Source organism: Marmota marmota, unplaced genomic scaffold (assembly GCF_001458135.2).
Source record: "Marmota marmota marmota unplaced genomic scaffold, marMar, whole genome shotgun sequence".
In the NCBI taxonomy this organism is placed as follows: domain Eukaryota; kingdom Metazoa; phylum Chordata; class Mammalia; order Rodentia; family Sciuridae; genus Marmota; species Marmota marmota.
This window is the reverse complement of record NW_026000026.1, coordinates 53,272,467-53,285,183: the sequence shown is the minus strand read 5'-3', so window position 1 is coordinate 53,285,183 and position 12,717 is coordinate 53,272,467. Positions and strand designations below refer to the sequence as shown.

The 12,717-nt window shown below is 33.7% G+C and overlaps 1 protein-coding gene across 3 annotated transcripts in view; it reads right to left on the bottom strand.

The window, feature by feature from the left end:
- Window positions 1-12,717, bottom strand: part of Slf1 (SMC5-SMC6 complex localization factor 1) — a 71,693-nt gene that overhangs the window by 37,661 nt on the left and 21,315 nt on the right. For all 3 annotated transcript variants that reach the window (XM_015483686.2, XM_048811430.1, XM_048811428.1), the window contains exon 5: window positions 6,294-6,456. In XM_015483686.2, coding sequence (XP_015339172.1) covers window positions 6,294-6,456 — 163 coding nt within the window. The remainder of the gene's footprint in view (window positions 1-6,293; window positions 6,457-12,717) is intronic.

The following is a 12,717-nucleotide window of genomic DNA, read 5'->3' as shown; positions in this document are numbered from 1 at the left end:
CTCTTACTGTGAGTTAGCTTTTACACATCAGAAAAAACACTTGCCCTTTAGTTTTTTGGAATTGGCTTATTTCACTTAGCATGATAGTCTAAGACCCATCTGTTTATGACTTAATTTGTCATAAAGTCATTATTTATGGCTGACTAATATTCCACTGGTATATATGCCATAATTTCTATATCCATTTATCTGTTGATGGGCATCTAGGTTGGCTCTATAGCTTGGCTATTGTGAATTGTACAGCTATAAAGACTGATGTAGCTGCGTCCCTGTAGTATGCTGATATTAATCCTTTGGATATATCCCAGGGACTGAGATAACTGAGTCAAATGGTAGTTCCACACCTGTTTTTTTCTGAGGAAATCTCCAAACTGCTATCTAGAGTCGTTGCACTAATTTGCAGTTCTACCAACAATATATGAGTGCACCCTTTTCCCCACATCCTCACCAACATTTATCATTACTTGTATTATTATTGTTATTTTTTGGTACCAGGGGTTGAACCTAGGGGAATTTAACTACTGAGCCACATCTCCAGCCCATTTGGTATTTTATTTAGAGACAGGGTCTTAATGAGTTGTGGGCCTCGCTAAATTTCTGAGGCTAGCTTTAAACTCAAGATCCTCCTGCCTCATCCTCCTAAGCCACTGGGATTACAAGCATGTGCCACTGCACCCGGCTTACTTGTATTCTTGATAATCACCATTGTGGTTGGAGTGAGATGAAATCTCAAGTGTAGTTTTAATTTGTATTTCTCCAATAGATGTTGAACTTTTTTAATATATATATTTGTTGACTGTTCATATTTCTTCTTTGGAGAAGTGTCTGTTAAGTTCCTTTGCCATTTATTGATTGGGTTATTTGGGGTTTTATTTGTTGGCGGGTGTGTGTGTATGTTAAGTTTTCTGAGTTCTTTGTATATCCTGGAAATCAATGCCCTATCAGAGGTATGGGTGGCAAAGATTCTCTCCTATTCTGTAGGCTCCCTCTTCACACTTTTGTTTCCTTTGCTGTGAAGAAACTTTTTAGTTTAATGCCATCCCAATTATTGATTTTTAACCTTTTTTCTTACACTTTAGAAGTCTTGTTAAGGAAGTCAGTTCCTAAGCCAACATGTTGAATTGTTGAACCTACATTTTCTGCTAGTATGTGCAGAGTTCCTGTTCTAATTCCTAGATCTCTGATCCATTTTGAGCTGAGCTGTATGCAGGGTGAGAGACAGGGGTTCAATTTCATTCTGCTGAATATGGATTTCCAGTTTTCCCAGCACCATTTGTTGAAGAAGTTTTTCTACAATGTATGTATGTTTTTGATGCCTTTGTCTAGTATAAGCTGACTGTATTTATTTATGTGGGTTTATCTCTTGAGTTTTCTTTTATTCCACTGGCCTTCATGCCTGTTTTGATGCCAACAATATGCTGTTGTTTTTTTTTTTTTAACTATAATTCTATTAAAAATTATCTGATTATGGATCAATTTTTCTTGGATTGTTTTTCTGATAAGCTTCTCACTTGCAAGTTTACCATTCACATGAGGGAGGGAAAATAAAAGTAAGCAATAGCTGAATTCACAGTTCTGATTTTACCAGATTAAAAATAACAATTTTTGTCACCCTACTGTATCTCAAACAAATTTCTCTTGCCAATACATTCAAACTAAATTCATCAATTTCCTACCAATCATTTAACAAATATTCACATATATATCTATACATATAATTCTACAAGTTTTAAGACTTCACAGCAAAGAGTTAGGAGTAAAAGTGAGTTCATGACAGTTCCTAAAACATACTCCTGAAAGGTTGTTTAGAGATTCACATTTACCCACATAGCCTGGTAATCAATGCCCTCTCCAAGGGCATGATTATGATAAAATCCAAATGTGTTAAGGCCTATATAGTGTAACATTTGGTTCCCTCTCACGTCAGGCTTCCTTTGTGGATATGATGGACTTAGCACATTGTAATCCTGTAATCAAAAAACAATCCCTAAGAGTGGTTGACTGAATTGACCCTTCAGCTATTCAGAAAAGTGAAACTAAAACTAAGAAAAATACAGACTTTTGTTCCTTTCTATCAAAGACATTCAGAGTAATACTCTGAATGTACAACAGTAATTTCCATTAAGGATTCATTTGCAGGGTAAAAAAAGTTAAGTTTCTGGCTTTCCATTTCACATGGTATACAACTGAAGGACAATCAGTCCATAGGCCCAGATTGAGAAATGTCTAAAATATAGGATTAATTAACCCCACATAGATTCCAGCTGCACAGAATGCAAAATGAATCTGCCATTATCATTAGCAAGGAGGCATGAAACATTATGTTTACTTATGCAGCCTTTTCAGATGTTATTTATGACTTATCAATGAGAACGGATGCTTCTAGTGTCCTATGTCCCATTGGACTATTTAAAAATCATAACCTCACAAAGAATGACATTCAAAGTTTTTTTTTAAAACCAATATGTTTTATATGAGAGAAAAAAAATCAACATATATTTTTCTCTAAGCCACCAATACTCTAATTGGTTACTCATATGAAAAATAACCAATTTTTGATGAAAAGTAATTAATAATTATAATTATTGTAAATGTAAATATTCATATTTTATTTCTTTATACCAATTATGTACTAGACATTATGGCATATGTCTCCATATAATATAGGAAAAAATGGCTGTATCTAGTATATTTTATATAGTATGGTGTCATGTAAAAGACAGCCACTTATTCTAGTAGTAGTATAGTACGGTTCAGACAATGATATTGTTTCAGGTTTGTTTCAGGATTGTTTCCTACCTTGGACTAGGTACAGATATACTCTGGTCTCCAGGTGTTATTCCAATATGTAGCCAAGGAATTTGTCATACAATTTGAATGAATTCATGAGACTGATATGCTAATCATAAGATTACAGAAAGCCAGAGAAATCAAGTAAAGAACAAGAGTCCTTTGAGGGCTACTTGGTTCTTAACTTGTACTTACACCATGATTCTTAAATAGTACTTCATAATCCTATGATTATCTACTACCTTATGGAAGGGAGATCTAACAAAAGAAATCAAAATTTATTCAAAAGAAGTAAAAATGTATTGAGTGTATAGCCTTAAATTTTGCTCTCATACATGACAGCTCTGGGATTTGGGGCAAGTTATTTAACCTCATTGTACCTGAATATCACCAACTATTAATGGAAAAATAAGACACACCAGAAATGAACATGAGGTTTAAATAAGATTAAGGGTATAAAATGCTTAGCATAGTGCCTGACACATAGTGGTTACTTAATAAACGGAGTAATAGTTGTACTAACAACAAGTGAAGCAACATTAAATATTAGTTTCACATAAAAAGGAAAGAAAACTAAGGCACAGGATAAACGACTTCTCTATAGTCACAACTAGATATTACAAATCTTGTTCACAAGTTGGTTGATTTAGATCAAAAAATCATATTGTTTTGTGTGTCTGGTTTGTTTCTATAATAATTTTCCAAAGTTTGTTTTATTGTATTTTAAATAGAGAGTCAAAAGAAGTTTTAAGTATTCCTTAGTATTCTCTCATTTTTGTGAAGCCTTCATGGATCAAACAACCGAGATATATTAATCATTTGTTCCTCCGTATTCCTCTGCTATGCAAATAGTTTTATCAATGCAAATTTCATACTGAACTGAAATTAATAATCTCTACATTCCTTATCCATCACTAAATAGTAGACCACTTCAAAGTCTGATATGTGGTTGCATTCATTTTCATATCTCTAGTGCATTGCATAGTACCTGGTACAGCAATAGTTTTCAATAAATTATCTGTAAACCTGAGCTAAATATATACCTGATTCTGTTTATTCAGAAGCTTTCTAAAAGGTGTAAGTAGGTTAAACAGAATTATTTTTTAGTGAGTGTTTTTTATTTTTAACTTAGTCAATTTACAAAGCTACTCTTCTGAGATGACATTTCAGAATACAGTCAATGAGGAACATTTTTATTATTCTGTGCAAAAGAGGAAGAAGAAAAGCAAGACACCAATATGAAGTTAACTTTCTAATTTCTCCTCAGAAGTGAGTACAATATCTTTTCTTTAGTTTACCAGTTATGAACCCTCAGCTGTCTGATCCAGAACTTAAAGAAAGAACAATGTGTTCTAAAACTAAGTATAAATTTAAATATTTGTTACTTCTGATTGATATTCTATTGCTGCTCTCTACTATTTTAGCATCTAAATTCGAATTATTCAAAATACTGCAAAACAGGACTGTGGGTAATACAAATATATCATACTCTAATCATTTTTTTGCATAGAGAAGAGAAAATTCAGACATATCTACTAATGATTTTCATTCTGTTGACAGTTAATACTACATTTAAACTATTTAAAAAGGTGTATCAGGATGTTTTTGGATACAACTAATAGAAAACCAACTCTCACTTAAACAATAGAAATGTATTATCTTACAGAATGGCAGTTTGGTCCAATGTGGTTTCAAGGTTTGGTTAACCCAGGGACTCCATCATCAGCAAGGATCCAGATTCTACCTATAAAATCTGCTATCTATAGGGCTAACAAGCTAAGGCTAGTACTCCTCATGGTCAATTACTAGTAGTAATTTAGGTTACATTCTTTCATGTTCACATCTAACAGAAGTTAGTCTGCCATTGGATCTCTTTCAAATGAGGAAGAATCCTAGAAGTTCTTACTTATTCCTCTTCATGCCTCATTGAACTGAATTGGTTCATGTGCTCATTTCCAGATCTATGGCTGTCAAGATTATCAATAGTCCAAATAGATCAAATTCTAATACTAATGGCAAATTTCCAATCCAAGTAAGTAATCTTGATGTTACTTACTAGGGAAAAATAATTCCAGAATGATAATTACTCACAGAAGACTCAAAGGTTTTCTTTACGTTAAACTAACAGGTATTACATGAGGACCCACTTGCCAGGTTCTATGTGAGATGACCAGGATATAATTATGGAAAAGACACACGATTCTTTTATTTTTTAAGTTGTAGATAGATGCAGTACTTTTATTAATTTATTTTTATGTGGTGCTGAGCATTCAACCCAGTGCCTCACTCAGGCTAGGCAAGTGCTCTATCACTGAACTAAAACTGAGGCCCCCAGACATGATTCTTGATGCCAATTGTGCTCCAAGAGCACAGAGGAAAGATGATGAACTCAGTATGTTAGTATAGAAGGACAGAAGTGGTTTGATTCACAAAACATCTGAGATAAAATAAATAGGACTTAGTAGTTGACAAGATATGTGGAGTAAGGGAAAGGAAGGTTACAATGGTGATTCCCAAATCTCTGACATAAAGTATTAGATAAAAGGTGATGGAATCTGTTGAGATGAGAAACACGGAAGGAAATACTTTTTCCTAGATCAAGCCTGTTTGGGGATACACTGAGGTTTATTTTCTATTCTAAATGACTTATAAATTCTTCTATGCTTAGAGGCTTTAATCAGGCTTTAATCCCCATTCAAACAACTTGAGGGCTAGTATTTACACCAAGTATAGAGAAGGAGGTAGGGGAATAGGACAGGAAAATATTTCTAAACTCTTAGAAACAGCGCTCACATTTCCAAAGAAAAAATAATCCCCAAATCCTCATATGATACTATGTATTCTACTGCTGTTTTATTACACTCTAACATTAAAATGCTGAAAATTATTTTGTAGGACATACCACCAAAGTGCTAAAAATAAAAGTAGAGACTCAAAATAAGACAAAATTAAACTTAAGCTTTTTCAAAATATGTAAGTGGTATTCTTCAACATTTAAATAAGTGAAAACAATTACCTTAAAAATATTATCATTTTAATGACTTTCAATCCCTATATGTTCACAATTTAGAATATAATATTAATATAAACAGTCAGTCCTCCATATCCATAGATTCCAAATCCACAGATTCAAATCAACTTCAGTTGGAAAATACAGTTAGGTCTAAGAAGGCTGCACCCATACTGAACATGTAGAGGCTTTTTTCCCTTGTCATTCTTCCCTGAAGAATATAGTGAAATAGCTATTTACATAACAATTACATTCTAATAGGTATTATAAATAATCTACAGATGATTTAAAGCACACAGGAAGATATATGTAGGTTATATACAAATACTATGCCATTTTACATAAAAGACTTGAGATCTGAGCACCCCTGGATTTGGTATATAAGAAGGATCCTAGAACCAATCCTCTGGGGCTCCAAGGGATGATTGCATTTCACTCTATGGGTACTTTACAAAATAAATACTAAAAAATGTCTACTATTTATCTTACTTACCTCTAAAAGAAAATCCCCTAGATACTGAATTGGATAAAATGGAGCCTTAAAGTTATCTTTTTCTTTCTCAGCATTGATTCTTGCATTACTGGCAATCACATGAGTTACTCCACTTGGTGAACTTTTTGGTAAAATAACATTTGCCTTTCCAGCCTCCAAAACTCTAAATAAAAATGTAAATGGTATAAAATATATTAGAAAAATTGAATATATTTAGTCAAATTATTCAAATCAATTACTCCTTGGAGCAGGAGTATAACTATCTGAAAGGAACTAATTCCTTTGGGCCACTGAGGATCACAAAAAATAACTATTGCAATAATTTCTTAAAATATAGGATTTTCATAGCAAATGTTTAAGAAATCATACTATTCTTTCTGCCTATTCATTTCTTGATATGGGAAAGACTTTTATGAAGCAAGAATATTAAAGTATTTCCTAAGTATAAGCCAAGCGTTAAGCCCAAAAGAATAATGAAGAACGGCTAAGGAAGCAGATATCCTGGAAGGCAATATATACCCAAGGAAATCATTCTGGACCACAAAAAATGAAATCAGTTGCCAACCTTAAAAGTTCAGCCTTTAAAAATTTTTAGCTCTAGTCTATATTAAGGAAAAAAAATACATATAGACTCAGGCAGACATACACGTCCCATAAGCACTAAGCTTCTGCTTTTAGAAAGCTATACTGCTACCACCTAAAAATAAGGCCAAATAATCCACATCATAATTCTCTTTAAGCTCATTAGCGAATCAAGGTAATAAGTCAATCAAATAAGTTAATTTCCAAAGAATGATAGGCCCCTATGTGAAAAGGATTGGATTTCCAAACCATTTCACTGTTGGCAGAGCAAAGGAAAGTGGTTGGTCATAAGAACACATAAGAATCAGTAAAGGGCTGGGGTTGTAGCTGAGTGGTGAAGTTTCCCTTGCATATGTGACTCACTGGGTTCAATCCTCAGTACAACATAAAAATGAAATAAATAAAACAAAGGTACTGTGTCCATCTACAACTAAAAATATTTTTTAAAAAGAACCAGGCAAAAATTTAAGACAATTGAAATGAAGAAGATAGTTTGTGTACCAGTTTTGAAAAGCAAAGTCCCTGACCCAAGAAAGTATGCTCTCATTTGCCAGCTCTTTGGCATAGGCCTTCATTAAATGTTCATGAAAAATACTGGGGGCATGTCAGGAAAAAATACAAGCCCTCCTGTTCAGGACAGATGGGGACTGGTTGCCACTGAAGTGTATACATAAAACCAGGTCCCCTTCCCTGAGCTCTTCCTTCTCTACTATAAAGGAAAAGCCTTCAGATGTTTGGAGAAGAATAAGAAAGTTGTCTGCCCTCAGACCTAGGGAAAAAAATACAATGTTTTTCTCTTGAAGGGGAGGGAGTAAAACTTATCTCTAAGGAAGGAGCAAAAAAACTCTCCTGCTGCCCAGTCCCCCACCCCAAAAGATCCACTGTTTCTGCATGAGAGAAGCAAAAATCATCGCTATAAAGGAGAAACACAAATATCCCCTGGGAGCAGGATCTTAGAACAATACACAGAGATATAACACTGGGTGGGGAGAGACCAGAAACTCTCTCTTGCCGAAAAAGCCTGTCCACAGATAGTCAGATTTTGATTGTGGGGAGTGGGGCAGGAAGGCTAGAAACACAAATACTGAGAAAGCCCCAATCACAGGAACCAATAACATAGAGAAGGATTAAAATGAAAGCCTATCTAGAGCTGAGAATATACACTATCCACACTCGGCCTATAAATGAGTAAAAAGATAGATGGGAAGAACACAAAGAGTATACTCCTGTGCCCTTTTAGTGCAGGAACTACCAAAAGGTTAAGGCAGAGCAAGAGCACTGATAAAAACCTTTCTAGTACCCACGGTCCCAAACTAAATACAAAGAAATTAGAGTTCACTGCTGTTAGCAGCAGAGATGCACTGAGGGTGACTATAACATTAACAAAACCCAAATACAACTCAATAACTGACAAGATTAACTCAATCACCCATAATAGCCCCCTTATAGAAGAGGCAGTCCCATTTTTAATATAAATATTATTCATCTTAGCCTGTATTATTCTTCTACATGCGATGTCTAATATTAAGCAAAATGCATTAAAAATATAAGATATCTATAGAACAGTTAAAAAAAACTTAAATCAAGAAATAAAAGAATTAACAGTATGGACTGGGATATAATTCACGTTGAAATGATCAGAAAACCACCTTTAAATAACTATGATTTAAAAGAACTTAATGGAAAAGATGTACAATGTACATAAACAGATTGAGAACTCAGCAGACATCAATGAAAATGGTAGAAATAAAGGGCACTATATCAGAGAACAATTTCTTTAATAAGCTTATCAAGAGGCAGAAACAACAGATAAAAGAATTATTGAACCTGAAGATAGATCAAAATTTTTTCAAAAGAAGAACTGTACATGAAATAGTTATGGAACAGAATTAAATAGTCTAAAATACATGTCATGGCTAGGTGTAGTGGACCTCTATAATACCAGTGACTGAGAAGACTAAGGCAGGAGGATCACAAGTTTGAGGCCAGCCTCAGCAACTTAGGGTAAGACTATGTCTCAAAGTGAAAAATAAAAAAGGCTGGGTTGTAGTTCAGTGGTAAAATACCTCTGGGTTCAATTCCCAGTGCTGAAGTGGGACGAGGGGCAGAAGCCAGGTAATGGAGTTCCAGTGGAATAACAACACAAGATGAGACACATATAAAAAATAATGGCTGAATATTCTTTAATATTAATAAGAAAAAACCCAAATGTATAAGAAACATAAAATACCCAAGCCAACAAATAAACAAAATACACACATGTATATATACATCAGTATCAAAGTGATAAAAAATAAAGGTCAGGAGAAAAACTTGAAAGAAATCAGACAGAAAGACTTAAAAGAAACTACAGACAGAAAGAATGGCAGTTGATTTCTCATCAAAATTGGTACAAGATAGAAGACAATAAACAGAGCGTTTAACTACTGAAAGTAAAAAAAAATAGTCAACCCATAATTTTATATCCAGGGTCTGTGTGGGAGAAAAAAAAAATTAAAAAACTAAGTTTTCTCTGCTCTCACACCACAATAATCAACACAGAAAACTTCTGTTATCTCAAAATGTGAGAATTTATTTCTGTTAGCAAACGAGCAGTCAATTCTGCATCAGAAGATACCACCTGGATGTCCTCTAACCCAATTCAGTTCTGACAATGAGAACTAAAGGTAGTGTCAAATTCCACAGTTTGAGGGTTCAGGTCCTAGGATTGCCCTCTCCCCGAGTTTGGATGCTAACTGCTAGCCTCAGATTGTTTTATCTTTGCTTCTGACTGACCAACTATAAACCAGGGTTCAACTGGGTTTGATTAATTTGATACAGTAGCTCACAGAACTCAGAGATATGTTTATCATAAAGACTATTACAAAGGATACAGATGAACAGATGCATAGGGAAAGGCATGTGGGAAGGAGGTGGAGCTTCTGTGCCTTCTCCAGGCATACAGACTTTAGGAACTTCCATGTATTTGGCTAATCAGAAGCTCTCAGAAACCTGGGTTCCTTATGCAGGCATTGTTACAAAGATATCTGTAAATTCAATTACCAATCAATTATCACTGGATTAAATTGTTTAAAAAAAGACACAGAGTGGGCTGGGTGCAGTGGCACATGCTTGTAATCCCAGCAGCTAAGAAGGCTGAGGCAGGAGAATAATGAGTTCAAAGCCAGCCTCAGCAATGGCGAGGTGCTAAGCAACTCAATGAGACCCTGTCTCTAAATAAAATATAAAAATAGGGCTGGGTGTGGCTCAGTGGTGGAGAGCCCCTGAATTCAAATCCTGGTACCAAAAAAGAAAGATACAGAGTGGCCAGGTTTAAGCAAAAATAAACATGATCCACCTATATGCTGCCTACAAAAGATTCACTTCAATCTTTAAAAACACACATAGACTGAAAATGAGAGAATGGAAAAGCATAGTCCATGCAAAAAAAAAAAAAAAAAGCATGGCTGGCTATACTTAGACAAGAAAGATAAAGTCAAAAACTGTAAGAAAAGACCAATAAAGTCATTATATAAAGATTAAGGGGTCAATTCATCAAGAGGATATAATTGGAAGTATACATGCACCTAAATATATAAATCAAATATTAAATGATCTAAAGGAATAGATAAATTGCAATACAGTAATAATAGGAGACTTCAATATAAATACTTTAATACTTCAACAATAGGCAGATAATCTAGAAAGAAAAAAAACATTAGATCTGAACTATACTTTGAACCAAATGACCTAACAGACATATACAGAACATTCCATCCAAACCAATATAAGACATATTCTTCTAGAATGTACTCAATACATTCTCCAGGATAGTTCTATGTTATATCACAAAATAAGTCTGAACAAACTTAAAATCATTACCTACTGTCTTTTATAAACACAATGATAAAAAGTTAGACTAAATCAGTAATCAGAAATCTTTAGAAAACACACAAATAAATGGAAATTAAACAATATATTCCAGGACAAACAATGAGTCAAAGAAGAAATCAAAAAGAGACATCAAAAACATCCTGAGACAAGAGCTGGGGACACAGGTCAGGGGTAGAATGACTATCTTGCATGAATGAAGCCCCGGGGTCAATCCTGAGCAAAGAAACACCTTGAGACAAATGATAATGGATATAAAACATACCAAAACCTATAGAATGCAGCAAGAACAATATTGGAGGGAAACTTATAGCAATAAAAGCCTGCATCAAAAAGAAGAGAAATTTCAAATAAACAACCTATTGTTACACACCAGAGTACCAGAAAAAGAAGAACTAAATCCAAAGTTCGAAAAATGAAGGAAATAACAAAGATTAGAGCAGAAATAAGTAAAATGGACACCAGGAAAAAACAAAACAAAACAATAAAACCAAGAGTTGGATTTTTAAAAAGATAAATAAAATTGACAAACCATTAGCTACACTACAAAAAGAATAAGGACTCAAATGAAGAAACTCAAAGGTGGGGAAAAAAAGAAATTATAAGTGATACCAAAGAAATACAAGTCATAAAAGACTTATGAACAATTATATGCTAAGAAATCAGAAAATCTAAAAAAAATTGATAAATTCCTGGACACACACAACCTACCAAATTAGGAATAAAAAGAACACTTAAACAGACCAATAAAAATAATGAGACCGAATCAACAATAAAATCTCCCATCAAAGAAAAGGCGAGGATCTAAAAGCTTTATTCTTGTTTTCCACCAAACATTCGAAAAACTAATATTAATTCTTCTCAAACTATTCCAAAAAATAGAATAGGAAGGAATTTTTCCAAACACATTTTATAAGGGAGCATTACCCTGAAAACCTAAATCAGAGGGACACAAAACAACCACCAAAACCAAAAAAGAAAAAAAGAAAACCACCACACCTGTATCCTCAGGGAACAGAAATACAAAAATTCTCAACAAAATAATAACAAATTAAATTTGACAAGACTTTAAAAAGATCATTCACCACGACCAGGAATTCAAGATGGTTCAAAATATACAAATCAATAAACATGGTATGACATTAACAGAAAAAAAAGATCGTATCATTTCTGTAGATGCAGAAAAAGTATTTGACAATATTCAACATCCTTCATGCAAAAAAATTTAAGTAACTGATGTATAGAAGGTGCACACATTAACACAAAAAAGGCCATAACACATAAACCCAGCTAACACTTTACAGGAAAGGGTTGAAAACTTTCCTTCTATGATCTATAATCTGGACAAGTATGCCCACTTTTACCACTTCTATTCAACATGGTACTGGAAGTCCTGGCCAGAGCAATTCAGCAACAGAAAAGAAAAAAAGCACCCAAACTGGAAAGGAGGCAAATTATTTCTGTTAGCAAAGGACATGACAGAAAAATCCCAATGAGTATCCAAAAGCTACCTGAATCAGTCAACAAATTCAAAAAAGTTGCACAGGATAAAAAACTTAACATAAAAATCAATAGTGTCCTCTATATTACTATGAACTAGCTGAAAAAGAAATTAAGAAACTTTCTCATTTTCAAATCTATAAAAAATAAAATAAATGTAACCAAGGAGTTAGAATCTCTTTCCAATAAAAACTATATAAAATTTACTGATGAAAGAAATTAAAGAGTATACAAATAAATGGAAAGATATTAGAGGCATACTGTTAAAATGTCTATAGTACCAAAATCAATCTATAGATTCAATAAAATCCCTATAAAAATACAATGATAGGACTGGGGTTATAGTTCAGTGATAGAGCATGTTGCCAGCATGTGTGAGGCACTGGTCTTGATTCTTAGCACCATATGTAAATAAGAAAAATAAAGGTCCATTGACAACTTAAAAAAAAAAAAAAAAAAAAAAAAAAAAAAA